This window comes from Penicillium atrosanguineum (assembly GCF_028827265.1).
Source record: "Penicillium atrosanguineum strain IBT 20685 chromosome Unknown utg000005l_segment0_segment0, whole genome shotgun sequence".
In the NCBI taxonomy this organism is placed as follows: domain Eukaryota; kingdom Fungi; phylum Ascomycota; class Eurotiomycetes; order Eurotiales; family Aspergillaceae; genus Penicillium; species Penicillium atrosanguineum.
Genome location: NW_026623137.1, coordinates 2041874 through 2065655, shown reverse-complemented (window position 1 = coordinate 2065655; position 23782 = coordinate 2041874). Strand labels below are relative to the sequence as shown.

General features: G+C 51.6%; 12 protein-coding genes across 12 annotated transcripts; 7 read left to right on the top strand and 5 right to left on the bottom strand.

The window, feature by feature from the left end:
* Positions 1–755: 755 nt before the first annotated feature.
* Positions 756–3023, top strand: N7443_007025 (ARMH3 family protein; the record flags this gene model as incomplete). Its single annotated transcript, XM_056887081.1, has 7 exons — positions 756–839; positions 889–1008; positions 1060–1140; positions 1192–1345; positions 1402–1514; positions 1563–1897; positions 1949–3023. 7 exons carry the CDS (start codon positions 756–758, stop codon positions 3021–3023), a joined length of 1962 nt encoding a protein of 653 aa, XP_056740730.1.
* Positions 3024–3606: 583 nt separating this feature from the next.
* Positions 3607–4554, bottom strand: N7443_007024 (uncharacterized protein; the record flags this gene model as incomplete). Its single annotated transcript, XM_056887080.1, has 3 exons — positions 3607–3782; positions 3839–4260; positions 4319–4554. 3 exons carry the CDS (start codon positions 4552–4554, stop codon positions 3607–3609), a joined length of 834 nt encoding a protein of 277 aa, XP_056740729.1.
* A 147-nt stretch (positions 4555–4701) lies between these two features.
* N7443_007023 (uncharacterized protein) lies at positions 4702–5494 on the bottom strand (the record flags this gene model as incomplete). The annotated part of the gene is made up of 2 exons (XM_056887079.1): positions 4702–4987; positions 5157–5494. 2 exons carry the CDS (start codon positions 5492–5494, stop codon positions 4702–4704), a joined length of 624 nt encoding a protein of 207 aa, XP_056740728.1.
* Positions 5495–6254: 760 nt separating this feature from the next.
* On the top strand, positions 6255–6842 carry N7443_007022 (Cnl2/NKP2 family protein; the record flags this gene model as incomplete). The annotated part of the gene is made up of 1 exon (XM_056887078.1): positions 6255–6842. The coding sequence occupies one exon, from the start codon at positions 6255–6257 to the stop codon at positions 6840–6842; it is 588 nt and encodes a 195-aa protein (XP_056740727.1).
* Positions 6843–7488: 646 nt separating this feature from the next.
* On the top strand, positions 7489–7950 carry N7443_007021 (Ctf8 family protein; the record flags this gene model as incomplete). The annotated part of the gene is made up of 1 exon (XM_056887077.1): positions 7489–7950. One exon carries the CDS (start codon positions 7489–7491, stop codon positions 7948–7950), a length of 462 nt encoding a protein of 153 aa, XP_056740726.1.
* A 603-nt stretch (positions 7951–8553) lies between these two features.
* N7443_007020 (4-hydroxyphenylpyruvate dioxygenase family protein) lies at positions 8554–9881 on the top strand (the record flags this gene model as incomplete). The annotated part of the gene is made up of 2 exons (XM_056887076.1): positions 8554–9233; positions 9284–9881. 2 exons carry the CDS (start codon positions 8554–8556, stop codon positions 9879–9881), a joined length of 1278 nt encoding a protein of 425 aa, XP_056740725.1.
* A 530-nt stretch (positions 9882–10411) lies between these two features.
* On the top strand, positions 10412–10868 carry N7443_007019 (Dabb family protein; the record flags this gene model as incomplete). Its single annotated transcript, XM_056887075.1, has 2 exons — positions 10412–10570; positions 10656–10868. 2 exons carry the CDS (start codon positions 10412–10414, stop codon positions 10866–10868), a joined length of 372 nt encoding a protein of 123 aa, XP_056740724.1.
* Positions 10869–11308: 440 nt separating this feature from the next.
* On the bottom strand, positions 11309–14286 carry N7443_007018 (putative GTPase activating protein (Gyp5); the record flags this gene model as incomplete). The annotated part of the gene is given in 5 exon segments (XM_056887074.1): positions 11309–11371; positions 11421–12362; positions 12417–14001; positions 14019–14197; positions 14251–14286. 5 exon segments carry the CDS (start codon positions 14284–14286, stop codon positions 11309–11311), a joined length of 2805 nt encoding a protein of 934 aa, XP_056740723.1.
* A 475-nt stretch (positions 14287–14761) lies between these two features.
* Positions 14762–15989, bottom strand: N7443_007017 (Rab geranylgeranyltransferase BET4; the record flags this gene model as incomplete). The annotated part of the gene is made up of 4 exons (XM_056887073.1): positions 14762–15126; positions 15176–15758; positions 15800–15919; positions 15981–15989. The coding sequence occupies 4 exons, from the start codon at positions 15987–15989 to the stop codon at positions 14762–14764; spliced, it is 1077 nt and encodes a 358-aa protein (XP_056740722.1).
* Positions 15990–16221: 232 nt separating this feature from the next.
* On the top strand, positions 16222–18977 carry N7443_007016 (WD40 repeat domain-containing protein; the record flags this gene model as incomplete). The annotated part of the gene is made up of 2 exons (XM_056887072.1): positions 16222–17167; positions 17329–18977. The coding sequence occupies 2 exons, from the start codon at positions 16222–16224 to the stop codon at positions 18975–18977; spliced, it is 2595 nt and encodes an 864-aa protein (XP_056740721.1).
* A 227-nt stretch (positions 18978–19204) lies between these two features.
* N7443_007015 (uncharacterized protein) lies at positions 19205–19806 on the top strand (the record flags this gene model as incomplete). The annotated part of the gene is made up of 2 exons (XM_056887071.1): positions 19205–19461; positions 19554–19806. The coding sequence occupies 2 exons, from the start codon at positions 19205–19207 to the stop codon at positions 19804–19806; spliced, it is 510 nt and encodes a 169-aa protein (XP_056740720.1).
* Positions 19807–20013: 207 nt separating this feature from the next.
* N7443_007014 (uncharacterized protein) lies at positions 20014–22497 on the bottom strand (the record flags this gene model as incomplete). Its single annotated transcript, XM_056887070.1, has 2 exons — positions 20014–21892; positions 21947–22497. 2 exons carry the CDS (start codon positions 22495–22497, stop codon positions 20014–20016), a joined length of 2430 nt encoding a protein of 809 aa, XP_056740719.1.
* Between the last annotated feature and the right edge of the window lie 1285 nt (positions 22498–23782).

The following is a 23782-nucleotide window of genomic DNA, read 5'->3' as shown; positions in this document are numbered from 1 at the left end:
AATCGGTGAGGCGAGGAGCTCTGTGAAGATGGCTACAGACACATATGAAGTACAGTCGGAATGAGAGTAGGATGGGTAAGTGGTAAGTGGTGTGGGAGAAAGTCAGTGTTTGTTCTTCCGACCTCCTCGGGGCGGCTTAGTCAACCTGATTGCATGACGTGGATACAGCCAATCAGGGTGCATGTATTTGATCGTCTCGCAGTGGCGCCACTTTGACCCTTCTTTACCTCTTTTTTAATTGACTAGTGACTCATTTATGGTTTGATTCTGTCTTATATTCCTATGTTCTAACCAGCTGGATCTCAGAACTAGACTATAGTGGGCAATAAAACATGCTGAAAGGATCTCCCTCAAGGGTCAACCTCCGATTCACGCAAGCTGACTCAAATCACATGACCGAGAACCCAGCGATTTCCGGAAGCCGCGAGGTACGCAGAAGCCACTGCGCAGAGCCACTGCACAGAAGGGAAGCGAGTCTGGAACGAAGTCATCATCTAGATTCTTTTTATCACAATGAACACACACACTACCGAAATTTCAAAGACGTAAATTTGGATACATGTCCCATTAGTTAACCCAATATCAGCCGCGTAGTCTGTACCTTCAAAGGCCATGTGGCTGGATCCGCAAGTGGCTGGTGTCAGTGCCGCGCTACTCCAACTCCGGACGTGAATATTGAAATCATCTAAGAAACATTTCTACATCTCTCTGCATAGGTAACGTGTAGATCACTCCTCTCAAAAGTGCTGTGAACCATGGAGGCTTCGCCCCTCACCCAGCAAACGAGACCCGAGACCTTTCAGCCCAAGATCGTGCAGCTTTACGAGACCCTCTTCAAAGTATGTTACACCCCACCATGTGCCAGGCACCAGTCACTGATGTTGCTAGACCGACGATGCAGAGCTTTCAGAGGGCTTCTGGAGGGAGTTCTTCCTGCTGTCTCCTAATAGCAGCCAGCTGCATGCACTGCTGGACGGTCTGAGTCCCGACGAGACATTGAGTCTGCAGGTTAGCTCTTTGCCCGTATTTTGCAATCTACATCGTTCTAATCCGTTTTAGACGCAAACGAGGCATCTTTTCTCCCGCGCAACTCGCGAGGCAGCTGCTGGTGTTGCACCGGCTGATTCTTATGCATTGGATGTGAGTGCCCAATCCGGTTGACAGAATTGCCTTAACTGATGCCCGTTTCAGACATTGTCGGTGTTCTTGACTAGTGTTTTGAGTAAGAAATACACAAACCCTAGCTCAGACGTCATCACCGTTCTAGCTGGGCTGGATGAAGTCGACAATGTCATCGCCGATTTTGTCTCTGTCCTGGATGCGATTATCCGCAATGGCAGTAGCCGTGAGTTTCTAAGTCTGTAGTCTCGAAATTTTCACCTTGAAACTAATGATCTTTAGTTGAGGTGCGCCGCAAGGCCATCAGGGTGGCCGTCGCCATGACCAGCGGGGCATACAAGACCAGCCTCGTCTCGTATTTCACCCATCGCGATCTCTTCCCATCGCTGATGAAGGCATGTCTTATCGATACTTTATGAAAGGGCTGTGACTAACTATTACAGTATGTCAATGACTCTGATACTCCTATGCAAGTCTTCGACCCTTTTCTTCTGCTGGGGCTCTTGGCAAACTACAACAAGTTTGAATTCCAAAATCCCTACCAATTGCGACTCGACGATTTCGTCAACGAGTCGAGCATTCAGAAGGTTGTGAAGGGCGTCGGTCTCACCTGTGGCGGACTGCGCAATGGATATATCGCCGTGCAGGATGATATTCCCGAGGGCTGGAACTTGACAAGTACTCTCGTCTTCTTCGGCCTGCGGGCCCTTACCCCCGGTGCGCGAGACAAAGCAAACCCTCCTACAGCCGAAGAAGCAAAGGCAATGTTTGCTGCTCTGTAAGACATCAATCCACATGGTGCATGAATTACTCCGCTAACCAAACTTAGACCCGCTCAAGAAGCCGCCATCCTGATGGCGACCTACGACTTCACCAACTCGAACAAGCTCTTCGGCTACCACATGGTCCACATGATGCCCGAGAACAAGACAGATGAATCGCCCTTCTCAAGTCTCCTCTCCTTAACCTCCTACCTCCAGCAGCACGCCTACCGCTCCATCAGAAGCGCCCACTACGCGGAACTAAGCCTTTTCACTCTCCGCATCCTAGTCGAAGACCCAACCCTGTGCAAACACGTGTGCAGTGACAGCGGAAAACGCACAGTGCGTCTCTGCCGCCAACGCCAGCCCTACCTGCCCCTCGTCGCCGGCGACCGGGTCCCAGCAACAGTAATCCTCGACATAATGATCGACACACTCACCCACAATCTCCGCCGCCGCCTAGATGTGAACATCTACAGCCACGCAATCGCAATCACCCTTCGCATCCTAACATACCTATCAATGAACAAAATCCGCCTCACATATCACTGGTCGGAACTCTGGCGCACCCTCCTCTCAACAACCCGCTTCCTAACAACCTACGCCACGGACCTAGCATCCAATCCCAAAATCCGCACCCTAACCACCTCCCTCGCTGACCTTATGGCCTTCACCGTCTCCGCAGGCGATACATTCCTTCCGGACCCAGCATCCTACGATGACCTATTCTACAAGCTCGTCGAAACAGGACCCGTCATCTCCAAGTTCCGCGACGTTTACTTCCCCAAGGGAAAGGAAACAGAAAAAGAAAAAGATACACACTCCGCAGCCGTTGAAACCCTCCTAAGCGTCTCAACGCATTTCTACACTCTACTCTTCCAATCCGACGGTGAGAATACGGCGGTAGCGCCTAGTCCGAATCCGGACGGCGAGCCGACGCCTGTTGCATTGCCGGCGATTAAGAAGAGGAATTTGAGTCCGAGGGAGGTGCACCGTATTATCAAGCAGGGGTATGATACGCTTAGTATTCAGCCGCCGGAAGGGTTGACAACTTGGTCGAAGTGGAGGGAGACGGAATGGAAGGGCGAGTTGAAGAGGGCGGCTAGGTGTGCCGTTGATGATGCGAGGCAGATTGTTGCTTAGCTGCGGTTTGATTTGAAAGATTGATTCTCTCCCTGGATGGAGATGGGAGGGTTGTTTTTGTCTGATAGCTAGACACAGCATTGGCATGAAAATGAGAATGAGAATGAGAATGAATTGCCTTCAAAGATCTTGCTTGTTGTGCTTTAGTTGGATTGGTAGAGTATGGGATCCTACATTTATGATTAAGTGTTGAAGTTATGGTGATATTTTGTAGTCCAGTTTGCCTAGCTCCAATCAAGGAGAAGAACTAAGATCTCCTAGTGATATTGATAACCCGTTGAAAACAAAACCCGCAAAATCCCACGTGCCTCTTCAGCGGAAGCAATCCTCATGCTCATGCTCATGCTCATGACCGGCCAGAAACGTGATGATAAGTACCGGGTAGATGTGCGCCATGTGAAAAAAGAAACCAGTGTGGATACATCCAGTAAAGCAGAAAAAAGGGCCGGTGGTCGGAGAAACATTTTGTGGAATCGCCCAGCATAAAATGAGAACGCCAGACATTTCGAAACCAAAGTACAAAGAAAAAGGTGGGCAAGAGTAGTTGAGTTGGATTGGACTAGTCCGAGTCATAACGGTTCTCCTAGGATGATGAATCGTCGGCCTCGTCGTAGGACTGCTCAGCGGGAATGTACTCGGTACGGAAGTACTTCTCCGACTTGCGGCTAAGCCAGAGAGAGAGCTTGGAGAGTTCTTCGCGCATGCGCTGAGTATTCGAAACGTCCATGTTGGTCTGGGCGAGGAGTTCGGGAAGAAGGCCTGCGGAGTGGAAAATCAGTGAAGAAGGGGAAATAGAATATCAAGTGCCGACTTACTGAAGAGACGGATGAGGTGCTCGCCCCCGTAGACATCGACGGGGCCGAAGTTCTTGGTGTCCTGGAACTTGCTCCGGAAGACACGGTACTGAGCGCGTTCGTAGCGGTAGAGAAGGACCTTGTCGAGCATGACATCGAAGTATTCGAGCATGCCGGAGATGACCTCGTCAAGGACGTCAACATCGATACGGTTCTCGCGACGCTTAGGCTCCTCCTCATCGCGCCAGTCCTGGAAGATCTGGCGGACGGGCTTGGGGGCAGGAAGGGCCACGACGCTGCCGTTCTTGGTGACACGCTCCCAGTCGTCCACGATGAGGGACTTCAGATTGTCGGGCATCACAATCCGGATGCTGGGGCGGGTGCTGAAATTCTCCTCCTGTAATGTCATTAGCGGGCGGCTCTTCGAGGGTGCCCAAGTCGTCCTTGGGGTAGAAATCAAATGAAAGGTCGCTAGGGGGATGGGATAGGTATGAAAGATACGAGGAGTCATAGGGTTCCCCGATATCATAGGTTTCCTCAATATCATGGGCGTCCTCGAGATCAGGGAGGAGGCCATTCAGACCATCACCTTCCGCGAGGCTAAAGGGTTCCTCGGTGTCATATGGGTCCACCGGGTCATAGGATACCTCAGGGTCAGAAGTTTCCTCGACATAATAAGATGTCTCGTGACCCTCACAGTCCTTAGGATAAGGCTCGTGCTTCTTGATGCAAGCCATATCGAGGGTGCAATCTGAGGGTTGAACGAAAGACAAGGAAGTGGATATAGGGTGGTAGAAGAGTAGAGGAGACAGAGGGAGCGAAGATATGAAGGATGCAAGGATGACACGAATGAGACGGATGAGAGAATCAAATGATCATTTTTTTCAGGCAGGCATCGATGAAACAAACAAGGCAGCAGATGAAAATTGATAACTTACTTTCTCAATGTCATTTTCACCCCGGGCACGCTTGCCACCACGGCCAGGCACAGATGCGCCGCGCTCCTCGCTGTCTCGAACCGAGCTGCGGTCAGACATGGCGCGCTTCTTGGCTGTGGGCTTCGCTTGCTTGCGGGCAGATTGCTCGACATCGCGGCGCAGGTTGGATGCCAGCTCACGATTCTCATCGGACGCCTTTCTGAGGCGATCCTCGAGTACCCAGTCATCCCATCTACTCGAAAGTGGTCAGCCCGTGCCGCTAAATGGTTGGCGGATCTCGCCGCCAGAAAGATGCGAGTGAGACTATCTCTGTGATGTAGGGCATGGACAGGCCAGTGAGGTTGGGAGGAGACTCAACAGATGACGCCGGTTGGGCTTATCGGCCCAACGGAGTTGAAAACGATTCGCCATGAGAGTGGTGCTGAGAAGGTGCAGATATATGTGAAGACTGGGGGAGGGGGAAGAGGGTGCGAAGGATCAAAGTGAGGTGGGAAAGAAGCACAACAGCACCAAGACACCGAGCCAGAGACCTGACAGGGTGGAGGGGTGCGTCGAGGTTCGAGAAACTGAAAAAGAGTACATACGTGTTCTTCCAGCCCTTGTAGTGGACCAGATATTCATGAGGGCTCTTCTTGTCGGAGGGGTCTTTCAAGCGCACCTCGAGGATTTTGGCATCGTATAGTAACTCTTGGTGGAAGCATAGGACCTTCTCGTCCTTGCTGTACATTGATGGAGGCATTATTTCTCGAACAAAAAGAAAGAAGACAGAGGGCGTGAAGGGGGAAGGGAGTCGTATAAGTCAAGTTAAAATCTGGGAGAAGGCCCGAATTGATGGGAATCTCGTCGGCGATGCGATGAGCCGTTGACGACTTCAGGCTAGGATGTAATTGCTCTGGCGAGTAGCCTCAAAGAAATCTCCGACGCGGGAGCTGTACTGTCGATTCTCGACCGCAGAGGCGATGCCTGGGGCGATACCCAGTATGCCAGATGTCCTTGATAATGGCTCTGGATCAATCTGCCCAGACTTAGAGGATAGTTGCACTCCTTTAGAAACTAGGCCTTTGAACAATTCCGAATTTGATGTGTAGTTGGTAAGGACAAGTAATTTGTACCTCTGGTTGTTCCGAATGCGCAAGTTGCTACGCGTAGGGCGATGGAAAGAGGTTGATGCGAAAGGCGGAACGGCCACGACCCCTGGATCCGTGCGGGACCAACTTCGTCAACAACTACCGCGATATTGCACCACTTGTCTCGTGCTTTCTGACTGGTGTTCACTGGAGAGCCCTGATTCTACAGCTCACGGGATCTGGAGGGTTCCTTGCGAATACTCTCGCGACAGTTCGCGTTTTGCCAGATTCGGGAGACGTGACGCGATTTCGCGATTTCGCGATTTCGATAAGGAACCCAAGTTGGCATCGAGATTACGCATACTTCACCATATTCTTCGCCATATTCTTCGCCATATTCTTCACCTGAACCAGGCTAACTAGTTATTGATCATGGCACCCTCAGAGGAATCTATTCTGAGTAATTTCCTACTCTCACCCGCACCACTGCCAACTGTGCTGTCCCTGCAAAAATTCACAGAGCTCTTCCCCAAGCGCTTGCGCAATCATCCGCACATTCGCACCCTATACCGTGAGTTACAGCAAGTCCGTGAACATGACATGGATCGGGTCAATGAAAATATCGACGAAGAGCTCAAACAGGGTGAACGACAAAAAGTTGAGCTCCGCAAGGCCACTCTTGCTACGGGAGTGGAAGCTGCCACTGAAGATGAGCAGCGCGAAATGGATGTGGATCTCCATATGTTTGGCCAGAATCATACCACCCCTGAAGACTATCACTCAGTAGCCAGTCTTCTGGCTGAAATGGATGCAGCGTGTGTCACTATCGAGCGTGAGATCTCCAATGTGGATCGTGAAGCTGAAGTCCTTCTGAAAGAGCTCAGCACAACTGTTGGGGACATGAGTGACCTCCGCTATGGCAAGCTGCAGGGGCCAGCTGGCACGGCCAACAATGTGGCCGAAGAGGCCATCAAGGGTCTGCAGAATCTTGAGGATGCTTGCTACAAGAGCAATTCGTGATAAGAAATGAACTAAATGAATGGCCTCGATGTGGCCAATTGAATTCGAAATGTTCAAAATCTTCATCTGCAGTGGGCTCATATTCAAAGGTCGGAGTAAGTGACTATGTCCAAGCAAATGGACCAGAGGCTGACTTTGCCAGTGATTAAATTTTGTGTTGAAATACATTGCAAAGCAAAGGCCGTATGCTTTGTCCTCCGGCACTAAAACCTCTGCTCAATAAGACATCGCTTAGGTCCAAGCCGAGGCTGATATCTTCCCACCATCTGCCTAAACACTGCATGACAAGAGCAATGCACACAGGGGTTCGTCCGAGGTGAAGGGATTCAGGATAACAAGGATATCAAGAAGAGAATACTAAGGCAGCGGCCACCTAAGCCGCGGACGCCAGTATCCGCACATGGGCCATTAGCGGCCATTCGTCCCAGTCGAAAAAAGAAAGAGACACTAAACATCATCAACTGTATCTTTTAGCAGTCATAGTCCTTGAATTTGCTTTCAGTCATGTAGTTCTGCACCCCTCCCGAAATGGCAAAATAGCAGTCTACACCAGTGTGGGGTTGATCACCCGCGCGCGACCCGCGTCGCGTCAGTTTTGGACCTCCATCTTTACAACTCGCCGAACCTCACACACTACACAGCAACCATGCCTTCGATTCAATTACACGCGCGCTCTGCCGCGCCCGCTGTGACAGCGACAGAGACATCATCCTTTCCCCTCACTAACCCTCTGCCGCAACTCCTCCAAACACCCTCCGGTCTCGCCCTCCTCGAGCTCCAGGGCACGATCAACCTCCCAGAATACGAACCAGAAACAAGTCCAGATGGATCACCCAACCCGAACGCCTTGTCCTTCGAAACGCCGATCGGGAAGATCATGTTTCCAGACTACTCGTTGCTCAACCCGGATGACACCAAGTGGATGAAGCGAGTCTATCTGTATGTTGGTCGGTACCAACGCATGACCGGCGAGGTCAAGAAGCTACCACGACCGATAGCTGTGCTGCAGAGGCGCGCTGGGTCGAAAACGGAGGAGTTGGAGGTTGTTGAGGTTGTGCGACACAAGATATTCTTCAAGAACCGACCGGAGCCTGTCAATGATATTTGAGGAACTTGGGATACCCTCTCGGTTTATGAAGCAGAAGAATAGGCCAAGCAAAACAATTCCAATCGAACTGTCTCGTCGAGCCTATTGGTGGGGACTTACTCTGCGCTGAAGCTACCATGAAGCTCAGCCGGATACGGCACCCTGGATACAGGTTTCACCACGTGTACTTTCCTCACTCCGTCATCTTGAACCCCCTGGAGCCTTGCTCTCTTGATCTGTGACGTTTCAAACGAGGGAACACGAAATATGGCAGCAGCAGCACGCAGCAGGCTCGGATATCAACATCTAGGGATGGACATACAAACCATGGGCCTCGGCTTTTCAACCCGGGAAAGCAAAGACATCACGAGATAGTGATTCTAGGAATGGAATGCCAACCTTGAATTACCTGGGATTATGACTTCAGCATTGTCTCATTCGTTGAACGCAGATAGACATTAATTCGAAAGCGGCTATAGGCGGCAGGAATGTGAAACCTAAAACATCATCGAACCCAATACGTCCCTTCCTTTCTACTTATCTCCAACTTGCACATCTCTCCTACTTGACATGTTCTATGCGGCTGTGGTTGGAAAACGCCCTCGTTGCTCATAGACGGGCACCATGACCATCGCCAATAGCCCGAAGGAAGCCATCTTCCCGACTGACCTGGGTCCTGAATACGTTGGCTTCGATCATATCCATTGGTACGTTGGGAATCCCAAGCAGGCGGCGTCATACTATATCACACGCATGGGATTTGCGCCGATTGCATACCGTGGTCCTGAAACGGGGTCCCAGTTCTTGGCTAGCTATGTGGTCGCCAATGGCGCGGCAGTCTTTGTTCTTACTGGGCCGGTCTGTGAGCCCCCGGTGGATGAAAAGAATTATGTGTCACAGCATTCTACAGAAGAACAACGAGCGACGCTTGCCGCGGTACACGAACACTTGACCCGGCACGGTGACGGCGTCAAAGACGTCGCGTTCCGGGTTACAGGCAAGATCGAGAACGTATGGAAGCGAGCCATTGAGAACGGCGCATCTGCCATTGCCGAGCCAGGGACAAGTTTGATGGATGGAAATGGTCAGATTACGACGGCCACGATAGGGACCTACGGCGATACGGTACATTCGCTGGTCAATCGGGAACAGTATGAATCAAATGCGCCCTTCTTACCCGGATACCGTACCATCGATGCCAACGAGGACCCTATCAATCAAATCCTACCTGCGATCGAATTCATTGAGATAGATCATTGTGTTGGGAACCAGTCATGGGGAGGCTTAGACCGAATCGTCAAATAGTAAGTCGAAGCGCGATATCCTTGAAGAGTACAATCTAACATCATGCCAGCTACGAAGACTGCCTCGACTTCCACCGCTACTGGACAGTCGACGACAAAGCAATGTGCAGCGAATACTCAGCCATGCGCTCAATAGTAGTAGCCTCTCCAAACGAAACAATCAAAATGCCTATGAACGAGCCGGCAACAGGCAAGAAGAAATCACAGATAGAAGAGTACATCTCCCCTCCCTTCACACCCCAGAAAGAAATTAACAGCCCCAGATTCGTCGATTACTATCATGGCGCAGGTGTACAACACATCGCCTTCCGCACACACGATATCGTCAACGCAGTAACGAACCTCAAAGCACGCGGTGTGCAATTCCTCCAGGTCCCATCGGCATACTATGAAGATCTAAGGCAGCGATTATCACAAGTCTCATTGACACTAGATGCAGATCTGGACGTGTTGGAAAGGTTGAATATACTTGTTGACTTTGATGAGCGTGGGTATCTACTGCAGATCTTTGCGAAGCATATTGGGGATCGGCCGACGGTTTTTGTGGAGGTGATTCAGCGTAATGACTTTGATGGGTTCGGGGCGGGGAATTTCAAGAGTCTTTTTGAGGCGTTTGAGAGGGCGCAGGCTCTTAGAGGGAATTTGTGATAATATGAGGTTCAAGGTTGCTATGCATTCGTGCTTGTACCCTCTGCAGTGCACATGTGAAGACAATGGTAGACGCATCAAGTTGTCTTCGTATAGGTATACTACAACCTACATGTCTCTGCGCAGCTTTAGAAATGTAGTCTATGCATCTACCAAACAAGACACAGCTAAAGACATCGTTCAGATAAGGTAAGACTTAATCCAGCCCAGACGCTTATTCCGCCCGCCCAGCCAAAACAAATACCCGGGGCGGAATTAAACACGCACTCCAACAACACATTCCGCACTCTCATCAGCAACCATATCGTTCCCGAAGATCATAAGCATCAATTCCTACAGACTCAATTACCTAGCAGGAAATAAAAATAGAAAACAAATACACCTAAAGTACCAATCAATCAGCACCGATCTCGATCATTCGTCGGAAAGACATTAAACGACATTCAATGATAATTACCCGCCGAGCTTCCGAACTCCGAGCCTCAGCAACCCCGCGTCTAGCCAACAACCTAGTAATTTAAGAAAGCCCAATGTCCCGCACACCTCTCACCCTCCTCAAACGCACAATTTCCACATCGCCATCCACAATGGCTCCTATCGAACGTATTACCCTCTTCAAGGTCCCCAATGAGGCGGATCGCCTCCGTCTACTGGAGCAGTACAAGCTTCTTGCCAAGACAGCGACCAAGGTATGCACTTCTCACCTTTCTGATCGGGTTATCATTGAAGCCCCGCGTATGAGCTCAGGGTATACTGACTCAAATGCTCGTGCAGGATGGAAAGCCTTACATCGTTGCTGCTGCTGTCGGACAATCATTCGACGATCCCCGAAACAAGGGCTTCAATATCTCGGTGAAGACGACTTTTGCTTCGATGGAGGATATGAAATATTATGATACTGAGTGTGAGGCTCATAAGGCGTTGAAGGCTGTTGCTGGGCCTGTGAAAGAGGATGTCTTGACGACTTTTTATGAGAATATTCTTTAGGGATAATGTGTCCAGTTACGAGCAAAAACAAGAAATTGAAAGGTCATTTCATTTGGGATGTACAGAGCATACATCTGATCTAGTATGCATAATAGCAGTGGCCCCGAGCACCCACAACATTGGAAAGAACTCAGGTAGAGGGATACACGGTAAAGAAAAAGAGAAACACCGAGGGGGCATGCTGGGCTGGGCGGGGCGGGGCTGGGAATTGACGCAAAACACCGTAGTCGTTAGGCGGCCGAGGGGGTTAACCAAGGTCAATGGCTAAACGAGAATAAAAGCAGACTTCCGGCCCATAGGCGTAGGTGGCAGGGGAGGTGATCGCAGATCACATTCCGGTGCGGGAAATATACAGGGTAGGATGGATGGATGGATGGATGGATGGATGGATGGATGGATGGATGGATGGATGGATGGATGGATGGATGGATGGGGGTGGCTTAGTCGAGGGCGCGGCGGAGGTCACTCCATTTTTGGCGGAGGGTTTCGTGGTTTTCGGACATCTGATGTTGTTAGCATTTGCAAGGCTGTATGGGCTTGGGGGAAGCATACCTCGGCCCACTTCATCTTCGTGGCGACTAGCTCTTTCTCCATATCGGCCATGTTGTCCTCAATTGCACGGTTCTCATTCTGTACCTCGATGTTGCGCTTCATGATGCGGTCCATCTCTGTGCGAAGCTTCTCCTCCACCTCGCCAGGCTGCTTGTCCACAATGACCTTCAGCTCGGAGACCTGCAGCTTGAGGGCATCGTTCAGATCGCGCAGTTCCTCGTTCTCCACTTTGACGTGAACCAATTCCGACGCCAACTGCACGTGTTCCTTGTCGGATGCTTCGGCGCGCTCCTCGAGCAGACGCACGCGGGAAGATTGCGTGGCGACAGTGTGCCGAAGGTGCTCCAGCTCAGCCTCTTGCTCCTTCTCTGTGCGAGTCTTCTCCTCCCATTCCGTCGTGTATGTCTTTATCATATCCCGGGTGAGGGGTACGGCACAAGCATCTTGCACAAGGATATCGGCTCGGTAAATCTCCTTGTCAGCAGCGCCGGAACTTCCAAAGAAGCCAGACTCCAAGATTGACGAGGCCGAAGGCTGCTTATCGATGTAGGCGTCAAATAGACGCTCCTTCAGGAAGGTCGTAAGCGAGGACATATCCTTCATTTCTAGCAGCGCATCGACATTGCGTCTCATAATGGCGATGCCAAATTTGAGAATAGTGCTTTCCAAGCCCTCCTCGAAGATCAGATCATAGATGCGCAGGACAAGTTGCAGGGGGAAGCGGTAGGCGAAGAGGGTCAAGAACCACTGAGTAGCGTATAATTGGGGAGGTACACCGCGACGACGCAGGTGGCAGTACAGGGCGGGCTCGAGATCTTCCAGGAGACGCTCGAACTGGTAAAGAGCTCGGTGAAGACCGGGCATGTCCTGGATGAACAGCTCCCGGAGGCCGTATTTGTTCATCAGCTTGACGAGAAGCTCAAAGGCTTCAACCTCATCCATCTTTATATAGGGTTAGTGGTTTGGTTCTGTTAAGTCTATCAGCAGGTCACTTACGTTGAATAACAAGGGCATGATGATAAAGTTCATGCCCTGTGCATAACCAACAGCCTCGTCGTACAAGGCGTATGCCTTACACAGTCCGTACAAACTCTCCTGGCTCCCCTGGGAGATGAAGTATTTCGAATAGCTTGTGCGGGCACCTAGATCTCGGCGGATAGTCTTCTCAAGCTTCTGCAGAGCAACCGCCTCATCCTTGGCCTTCTTCAAGCGAGCGTTCTCACTAGCAGCCTGTTCTTTGGCCAGCCTCTCGGGGTCTATCTCCTGGGAAGGACTGACAGCAACACTCGTCGATTGTGTCCCAGAGCCCGAGTGATCGGAATGAACGGACGAACGGGACGAAGAGACTGACCCCTTCTCGGGTGTACCATTGCTCTGGAGATTTGGCGATCGACGGTCTTTGTCAGTCCCACGGGCGACAAGATCCCGATAGATATCCTCCAATTCACCAGTCTGGCCTTCAGCCAGAATTTGCCAAATGACTCCGCGGATTGTCTGCGGAATACCCCTCTTGATAGCGGCATTCAAGACCTCCGAGTTCACCAACGCCTGAGGTCCCTCGTTCACGAGTTGTTGCCACATATCCCAATCCACGGGGGTAGAGTCATCAGATGCTGATCTGGAGAACCCGGACACAGTGCCAGGAGCGAGGGTAGGGTTGATCGTTGATGGTGCAGTGGCGGTTGCAGGGGAGGTTGCTCCAGAGACGGGCGCGGGGGCAGTTAGAATACCATCCTCGCTCTCTTCATGAATGATGGGGGGGCTGGAGCCACCCTGGCTGATGCTAGCACGGCCAGATCGGACACTCAATTGATCATTCTCACCACCAATGTGTTCCTCCCGCATACGCAACAGCTTAAATTGGTCCTTCAGGCTGTTACGTCTCGGTCTCCTTGAATGGAAGCTGGCAGCATCTCCATCTTCGGATCGAGGGGCCAGATCCAAGTGGCTACCAATGGTGGACACGGAGGTGCCGGTGTTTCGGCGGTTGTTTCCAGGCTGTTGCGGGGGCGGGGACTTCAACTCTTTGGGTCCTGTCGAGCTGCGGGAGAACCATGCAAAGGGGCCACTGGGCTTTCGGGTTGGGGGTGGCGGTGCTGCAGGAGGAGGATTCTTATTTTGCGGGGGAGCTCCCCAAGGCAAGGATGGCAAGGTTCCGGATAAGCCCTTCAGGGCCGAGGGAGACGATGCAAGCTCGTCCTTGGGGGGCAATGGAGGCGGTTCCAACTTTTCTTCTTCCCTGCTGTTGGTCAGGTTGACTTCATCGAGCGAGGATGCAGTCGAGAGGCGATGGGACGTAAGTAGGGGTGATTTGTTCGGCTGGGGGCTTCCAATAATTGTGTCGTCTCCTTCGTCTTCTTCTGCAGTTTGCTCCGTAGGCTTCTCGGTGAGCTGCTCCGGCTTCTCTTCTTCTTTTACCTCTTCGGCGGGTTCGGCGGGCTCGGTCTCAAGGTTCACGTCCGTAGGTTGCCCGCTCGGCGCTTCCTCGGCTCCCCCTTGGCCGTCCGTGTCTGTTTCTGTTCCTCCTTCTCCTTCATCCTGCGTGGCCTTCTTCTTGTTCTTTTTTTGTTTTTCTTCTTTCCTGTGGTCTCTCCAGACTCCGAACCCTCGTGTTTCTGCTCGTCCTGCGATTCAGAAGGGAAAGGAGGTTTCTCTGCAGTGTCGGGAGTAGTCACCGTGCCAACAGGGGGGCTGTTGGTCAATGATCGGGTAGATGTGGACAGGGGAATAGAGACATTCAGGTGCTCTGGTACTTCGGGGGCATCGTCGAAAGACTCCTGGCAGGAAGATAAGCATGTGGTTGACGCGGTGAAACCGACACGAGACTCACCCCTAAGTAGTCGCTGCTATTCCGGTTCGAGGACATTTTGGGCAGGGCAGCAGATCAGAGAGTGCAAGACTCCATAAGACGAACCGAATGCTCATAGACCAAGAGACCAAGAGACCAAGAACCACAAAAAAGGGGAGGTGGAAGGAACTTGGGGGGATGTCAATTCACTGATCGAATCGAGGGCCAGTGAACACGCGACTCTGATTGGCTATGTGGGGCGACCTGGGGGCGACCTGTCGATCGGAACGTTTGGAATGTCGTTTTCTATTTGATTTGATTTCTTTGCATAAAAATGCACGCTATCTCAGCTGCATAGCTGAATCAGCTGCAGAATGCAGGATTCCACATCCTATCCTAGCTATGCATCCTCCCTGTGCCGTGGGTTGTCGTTGTCCTAGACCAAAAAACTGTGACACAAATCGTGATGGGTCCATTGTTTCACATTGGGTATTGTCCTCCGTGGAATGACTAAGTACCTTTGTCTACCAATTGGGGATGGACCTAGTGTTCACTACAAGCTTCTTTCAAAATCCAGCCACCTGTGTTGCCGTAAGGGATCTATCTTCTTCAGCTCTGAGAGCCAGCTCAGAATCTGATCCCGGTCATCCAGTTGCAGGCTGCCCCCCACTTTGGATACGAGCAGGGTACATTCAATGAGGGCCTGGTAGATATACTTGCAGTCCTCGGCTCCATCAAGCATCTCCTGGATGGCTTCAATTTCATCCCGTAGGTATTGAAGTCGTTCTGACGCGCTCAGGTTCGGAGCCATGGTCCGGTCCGCCATTGATGGGTCAAATACACACATCAAGTTTTGGTGATAGAACCATAGTGATTGGTCATAAGGATCAATCAGAGCTTGTCGGATGAGGTCCAGCTCTGCCTAGATTAGTAAATCCTCACAAATTGAACATTCAGCACCACTCACCTTCGTCCAGTATCTTCTTCCGCTCCTCGTCGGTGGCACCATGTTCCTCCAGTATCCGGAGAATCAGTTTGGTGCGGTAGTGCCAAGCAGAAAAGTTCGACAGATTGGCTCCAAGCATCTTCTTCGCATAGGCAAATTCCTTCTGGGTCATGCCTTTCGCCTCGTCGGGAGTTCCCAGTTGCCTGATGGTCTCCACCAAGCAGCGTCGATAGCCCCAGCCGTGGAAATTGCGACTGTCCAGAGTCAACATCTTACCCACCAATGCAAGTTCCTGTTCCCAGAATGGACGAGCTACGGCTAACGGAAGAAGCCGGCGGGTCTCGTCGAGTAGCCACAAACGATAGTTCCAGATCCAGTAGCACTTGGGGAAACTGCGCAGCAAAGGGATCAAGAAGTACAGGTCATTTTTGATCAGGTCTGAGATGACTGTGGACGCATCTTCCTCGCTTGAGGTTTCTGCCTCGGAGAACTGATGCCGAAGGGCTTGTCGTCGATAGTTCCAAACAGTGTAGTACTCCGGGTTGCGGCCTAGCAAGTCGGAGATCTTTTGCAACGTGTCGGGTGTAAAGATTTGTTGAGCAACCTGCCTAGGAGTTAGTTTATACCATTTCAGCACAATCAGACATGAACCTCCACCTTTTCCGATACGAAACTCTCGAGAGATTTGTATTCATCTATCTTCCGCAGCTCTTGTTGCCGCTCCTCCGGGGTCTTTTCCACCGGCTTAAAGCGCCGGACACCATGCTACCAGGACGGTCAGTCTTTATGCTGTCAAATAGACCCAGTACGCGGCGCTATAACTCACACTTGCCATTGTTGAGTGAGTGAAACGTGCAAGTAACCACAGAGCGAGGAGCTCCTGCCGCCCGCGACAGTATTAGTAAGCACAGTGGCTCCGTCCAAAACGGTAACATCTACTTCGACAGCTAATGCGACTCTTCATTTTTCTATCGACAAGAACCCGGCAAGGTGGCCCCTGCCCAGGGCCTTTATAATACACTCCTTCGCTGCATGTTACCTCTGACCCCTGTCTGCGATCCCCCATAATGGGGACTTCACGATGTCACTCCTTCGAGGATGCCTCTTCCATGAGCAATCAACATGCGTCGCTCAAATCATTTTCCCGGTCCGAATCCTCACAGGAGGGTGTATCTATCAAACTATACGAATTTGCAACTATCAACTTACCTTTCCATGAGTCTCCAGCCACTTCTCAGATATCACTCAGCATCAGACCCAGCTCCCCCAATACCCCCAGTACACCACGCTTGACAGAAAAGAAAACAGAAGATGCGCCATCTCCTGAGCGAGGCCGTAGTAGATTGAGAGGATTTCCAGTTGAGGAAACTACTCGAATGAATTTCTCCCCCTCAGTATCGCCTGATCGTTTCATTCCGAAGCGCCAATTTTCCGAGATCTCATCAACATCATTTCGTATAAACAAGCACCCTCACCAACTGTCTCCTGAAGAAAGAATTCTTCGTCGGCGCTTGCCTGGAGACGATCCGTTTCTTCCCAGCCGAGCCCAAGCTCCAGCATTTACAGGACAGAGACCAACGCCCATTCGACTCCGCCAAAGACCCCTCCAACGACCTCGCTTGGTCGTTGACCCTGCTGAGGTGGGAGGCACCCACCAACTTGACTTCTTGAGGCGAGTCAGCACTGGTGCAGTCTGGGGTGTTGGTGGAACAACTGCGATGCTCGGAGACCCTTCCATGGCATATTCAAACGGGGCGCCGAGTCTTTCTGGCAGAGGCTCAGCTGCTCCAGCCTATGTCGCAAAATTCTTGCCACGAAGTAACAGGGCTGAGGACCGGAACAAGCATGAATCAAGACTTGCCTTTGCATTGAATATTGACCCAACTGCTAGACTCCTTGGCACCTGTGTGCCATGCGCAGAGAACTCACCCAGCCCCTCCTCGCCACATTATGAGCGACTCTCGCCTTTTGTGTGGAAAGATTGCGCCTGGAAAAGAGTGGAAAGGGATCAGTGTAAGCAATCTTGCCTTTCCACTATATAATCGGGGCCTCTTTGTTTCTCCCATTCATTACTAATAAGTTCAATATTTATACGACATTTAATACCTATCTATGGGTGAGATGATCGCACTGCGGTCTCTCGGGTATCACAACTGACTTTTATCTTGAATCAGGGCCAGCTGTTCTTCCCAAGCGAGAAGCTGTTCCTCCAAAGCCTTTTCGGATCCTGGATGCCCCATTCCTTCGAGATGACTTTTATTGCACCACACTGGCCTACTCATTCACATCTGGCGTGCTAGCTGTTGGACTTGCCAATCATGTTTACTTGTGGTCTGAAAGTTCTACAGTAGACCATCCGCCATTTAAAGATGTGCACCCGTCAAACTTTGTGACATCTCTCTCATTCTCGTCAGATAATGGCGGACGGAGCATTCTCGCAGTTGGACGGCAATCTGGTCAGTTGTCTCTTTGGGGCTTCTGTGAATCCGATATTCGCTTCGAACTCAGTCATCCCAACAGTATCTCTTGTGTGGCATTCAAGCCGAGAGTCACCCAAAGACTTTCAGAGAAATTTGGACATTTGGAAATTGACGCGGAGGAGATTGCAGTTGGCGACGACGTGGGCAACATCTGGTACTACTCGGTCGAGTGGCCTGAAAACCAGAACAAGCGAGGCTGGAATGGTTCTATCACTCTTCTCGCTAAGATCTCTGCCCATACTCAGCAAGTATGTGGCTTAGCCTGGTCTCCTGATGAGCGGTTTCTCGCTACAGGTGGCAACGACAATGCCTGTTTACTTTTCGAACTGATTGATATTCTTCCACCGCTGCCATTGCCCGATTATACCCCTCTGCCTGTCATGCCGACTGGCTCTGAGACCTTGAATATCCGCGCGTTTCCACTACTTGGTCTTACCAATACCCCCCGGCAGTTCTTTAACAGGCGACACTTTGTCAGTCACTTGCTGCCATCATGGGTTCATCCGGCTCCTTTGAGACCCACAGCTGCAGTGCCTCTTCTCAGTCTCACAGGCACCCTCATTTCAGGAGGTGGACGAACTGTTCTGATTCCATATGATCGTCAAAAGCACAGACTTCCACATGCCGCCGCAGTCAAAGCAATCGCATTTGCTCCATGGCAACCCTCCCTCCTGGCGACAGGAGGAGGCTCTAATGATCGCGCAATCCATTTCTTCCACGCCCGCACCGGTGTCTGTCTCGCGACTATCAGTGTGTTTGCGCAAGTGACCAGTCTGATCTGGAGCCAGACTCGGCGCGAGATTGTAGCGACATTCGGTTATGCCCAACCAGAGCATCCCTTCCGCATAGCCGTTTTCGCATGGCCCAGCTGTGCTCAGGTTGCCGTCATTCCTTGGGGCCCTTCCGGGTCCAGTTGGGATGGCCCTGATCACGATCTCAACTTTGACTGCGGACGAGCATTATGGGCAGTCAGCTACCCTGGGCGACCACCTCGTCCCCCAATTCCCACACAAGATGAATCAGACCTTTTCTGTGCATCGCCCCGACTAACTCCAGTGCCAGGAACCCGCTCGCAATCACCAGGGCGTGCAAATAAATCAGGTGGTCCGCGGCCCAATGTTCGAATTGTCCGGCCCAAAGAGAAAGAAGGCGGGATGTGGTGCCCACGAACCATGGAAGAAGGATGCATTATTGTTGCATCAAGCGATCAGACTGTCAAGTTCCACGAAGTATGGACAGGTCGTCGCAGGAGTACCGGCTCCGCCAGTGGACTGTTAGGAGGCAGCGATATCCTGGAAGGGATGGAAGGTATTGAGAAGTCAAGCAGTGAAGTCATTCGTTAAGAAGCCACGCGCCCTCTGATTCATACTTTTGTTTTATTGTTCCCGTATTCTTACTATCTTACAGGTACCCAGTATGTACATTATTCAAGAATGGGTCTTTATCCTTTAGAGCAAATACATTGCTGATCGCCCCCACCCCTCTGCAGCTCAGCTGCTTTGCAATAATTATTACGATCTGATCCCGATCTCGATCTCTTCCTCTCTTCAATTCCTCTAGAACATTTACAATGCGTCTCACTCTACTCCCCCTCCTCCTATTCTCAAGCCTGGCCCTCGGAAACACCCTCAATGTAACCGTCCTAGGCGCGCAAAACAACATCTCCACCCTGGAATGTTGGGCCCTCCTCTCGGGTTTCAAACACTCCTCAGAAGCCGGAACTGCCGGCTCTGAATCCCTAAACCTTGGTAAACTAGGAGGTGATTCCACCTATACCATTCTACCCGCCGGTTTCAATGGCGGACGACACAACGCGCCAGCACTACAGTACGTCCCATCCTTTAATCCCCACATTCCAAATCAAGACACCTTCGACATAAGACTTTGGCATGTAGCTTTCCACGCTAACGCAGTATCAGATGGGTGATCTTCCTTTCCGGCTTGGCGCATATCACACTGCCTAACTCGACTGCCGAGGCGTGGGTCGCCGGCGGGAAGAACGGGGCTATTTTGGCGCTGGATACGGCCGATGTCAGTGCTTTCGGTCATTATACGACGTATCCATCGAAGGAGCAGACTATTACGTTGGAGATTCCGTTGGGCAACGAGGGTATTCCTGCACATACGGTTTTGCATGGGGGTCCTTGTAAGGGGGAGGAGTTGAGTGCTTAGATTCTCGTATACCCCCAGCACTCGAATGTTTACAGAGAATTTCCCAGATGAGAGGTATAACAGTAAATAGAATCGATTGGATCAGAGGCTATGGACACACAAGATCCAGCAGCGAGCACTTGAGACATAAATGCAGATGCAATCCCAGTATATAAATTTTTAGAAAAACAAAATCCACCTTAAAAATTGGTACAAAGAAAAAATCATCTATTTCCGACCACCCTTCTTCTTCACCGTCTTGCTCTTCTTTGTCGGCGGCGGCTGCTCAATAGCATCGTCGGACTCATCTTCGGTATCAGCGATGAAATCAACCAGCGAGCCCTCGCTAACTCCCTCGTCGTCTTCGTCATCCTCGTTTTCTTCAAGAGACTCCTCAGCGTCAGAAGAGCCAGCGGACTCCTCAGCTTCAATGTCCAGCATGCCCTCCTCCTCCTCGTCTTCCTCTTCGCTGCCGTCTTCTTCGTCTTCGGACTCGTCGATGCCGTTCATCATGGACTCGTCTTCGTCGAAGGTCTGCTCGCGTATCGACTTGCGGGGCTTGGTCTCGGTCTCGCTGTCTGAGTCGTCTTCCTGGCCCTCGACGTAGATAACATTGTCCTCGTCTTCACTATCCATGTCTTCGCCGTCGCCGCGCATGGATGAGCGCAGACCGAGCTGTGCGTCCAACATATCCAGCTTTCCCTTGAGGAGGAGCAGGGAAGGAAGGCTCGACGAGCGCTGGTCCATGACCTTGTACAGGGTGGCCATGCGCTTGAGAAGCTCGGGCTGTCCGGCGAGCGCACCACCGTGAGCGACACAGGTCCACTGGACCCAGACGAGAAGGTGGCCGTAGCGACCGGGACGGGAGGAAAGGCGCTCAGCAAGCTTCTGGAGCAGGGTGGCTGCCAGGGAAGACTCGAGGCGCTGGATGGTGGTGCGGATGATGGAGATGTCGTTGGTGTGGAAGCAGGACTCGAGCATATCGTTGTCGTTGGTCTTGAGGGACTGCGTGAGCACGGTGGCCAGTGACACGCCGGTGGGGATCTGTTGCACGGCTGCGGTGGGCTTTCCGGGGACAAGGGCGCCGAGGTTCACGTCCTCGTCCATCTCGGCCTCGACATCGACTTCGTGGCCAATGTTAGCACGGAGCAGCTCGCCGAAAGAGGGCTCGGCACCGTCCTCCTCCTCATCTTCGTCTTCGTCTTCGTCATTTTGCATCTCGACGTCCTCGTCGGCGGTCAGCTTGGTAGGCTTGGTTCTCTTTTCGGTGGCGGGCTTGGGAGCCTCGTCATCGGAGTCCTCGTTACCGGAGACGGAAGCGGCATCGTCGTTCATGTCGACATCATCATCGACAAAGTTACCCTGCTCAACAACGGCGTGGGTCTCGTTAACCTGGCTTTCACCGACGTTCTTGGAGCCGTTTGTTGTCGCGAATGCAACAGCGGAGCTGGATTTGCTCTTCACAACTGCCTTGACACCGGTAAAGGCAAGCTCATCAGTAGTCTCATCAAGAAGCTTCACACGCTCGAATACGGGGATGACACCGCCCTCGGCATAGGCAACGATGATCTCAGGACCTTGGAAAGTGGCTGATACAACGGGCACGCATGCATTTGAAGATTCGGAGCGGATGATCTTGAGAGAGGCATTGGCCTTTTGGGTCATTTGCTTGCGGGCGGCCTTCGCGCTAGTGGACTGCGCAGCCTGGGGCTGGGCAAAGGGTTTTGTGAAGAGCTCGATAGTTCCATTTTCGGTCACAGCGGCGAGAATCTGCTTCTCGGGCGCAGAGTTGCCGGCGTCGAAAAGGGAGACAGAGGAGACGTCCTGGTCAGCAACCAGGTTGCGCACGAGCTTTTGGTTGGAGGCGTCGAAAACGTTGATGAATCGCTCGCCGTCGGCCGCAAGGAAAGTACCGGCGCCAGCGGACTCCGAAGAGGATGAGATGACGGTGTGAATCTGGTTGCGCATGGCGGGGAACTTGAGCGGCTCCTCGGTGGCTTCAATATCTATTAAGAAAGGCGTCTGAGATGCGCAGATGACGGGCGTGGTGGAGGGGACGGGACGAGAGATGGCAGTAAAGACCGAGGATGCGGGCAGGTGAATCGTCCTATACAAAACATGTTAGGGGTACTACATATCAAACCTCAGGAAGATTGCGCACCTTGAGCTCTGGCCAGTGAGGAGATCCCACTGCACGAGCTTGTTATCGCCTCCAATACTCCAAGCCTCTTGGCCGGGCCGGCCAGCGGTAAACTTGAAATCCTTGATACCCTTGTCGTGAACACCGGTCAAGGTGCCGACGACCTTATCTTCCGAAGGCGAGTACAAGCGAATATCCGAGGTGCTGGTACCGAACGCGACGACGATATCTCCCTGATCCAAACCGTTGACATCAGACCCACGCTTGCGCTTCTTCTTGGATGGGTCGCTCTTCTTTCCCTGGGCGTTGTAGTAGCCCCAATCAAGCGAGGTAATAGTCTCCTTCGGCGCCAGGGCATGCTCGCACTGTAGTTTGCCGGTGTTGGTATCGTGGATGCGGAGATGCTGCGCATCCAGACCCTGGATGACGGACGCGAACAGGGCCAATTGGTACTCCGACGGAGAGAAAGCGGCTCGCAGGATGGAAGATTTGCTGCCGGACTGCGAAAGACCGTCGGCCGGCGATGCGGCCGAGCCGACCTTGGTGGATTGGCGAGATGTCTTCTTGCCCATTTTTTCTTCTTGCCGAAGCTTTTTTTTTCCTTGCTTCGAGGATACTTCGGTTTGAGGTTGGGAGTATAGGGAGAGTAGCGATACCGAAAATCTAGGAAGTCGGGGTAAATCACCGGTCACACTTTTCTCACAGCCCGAGGGAGAACGATGGGGCTTTGGGACTCTGGTGATCTTGCAGTTGCGGAAAGGAAAAAAAGTTCTGTAGTCGGTCTTGGCGCTAATCCTGATGTGGTTTAGCGTGGTGAGGTCGGGCCTTATCTAATCAGCTCGATTTCAGAAGTATACAGCCTCGAGTGATGGACTAACTGGACGGCCGAATTTGATCATTTGGGTCGGGGAAGAGCTACGGAGAACGACTCGAGGGTCCAACGTGCCACGATTTTGGTTTTTTTTCGGTAGATATTTCCCAGGTTAGGACTGACGCCTAGCTCTAGACAGCTTGTGGTGGCCGTGATATATTTCTGTCCGTAGCACCCAGTGCTGCGAGGAAGTTCAATATTCAATCCCTGGCGTGCCATAGCAAGATGAATATGAGAGGGCCTGAATATCGTCTGGTCATAATCTTATCGGATGTCCCTCTAAGAATATTCCCAAAGGTCCTGCTCGATAACTTTGGTTCTATTTTTCAGGTGTACTTTTCAACGCATCTTTTAGATTTGCCCAGACAAATGAACATGACCTCTTGGTCAGACCCACCTCAATACCAGCCTTGTCTGGCAAGCTAATGTTGGAAGTGAATATCTGGTGGGTTGATCCAAACTAGCATCCAGCATACTGATTGTCACCAGACTACTTTGGTATGCACCGAGGTATGACTCAAACATGAATGGTTGAAAATTCGAGGCTCAACCAAGAATGACCAATCACAGTACGTAGATATGGTACTTTCTCCTAACTCTTTGCTTTGTTTATCAGAGTTGCCCAGGTGCTCCCTCGCGCCAAGGGTAATTATACCGTGCATCTTCCTGGAGAATCAACATCAAAAGTAACCTGATTTGACGAGGTGGAGATCACCGTTTACTGTCACTTTAGACACACGACGGAGAGTACCGTATGTTCTGGCCCAGTCCATGTGAGATGATGCCTAATCGGCAAGGGCCAGTTGAAAGCCAGTTGATTGGCCTGGAGTATCTGCAGAGCCGACTCCTAGCAAGTCTCTATTATTTTGCCATAACCCCCTCCTTGCGATCTAGATAGGTCTCCTATAGGTCTGACAACACCCCGTCGACTCATCCTGTGAACATTTGATACAGATCGAAAAGAACACCTTGCTCATACCGGAATA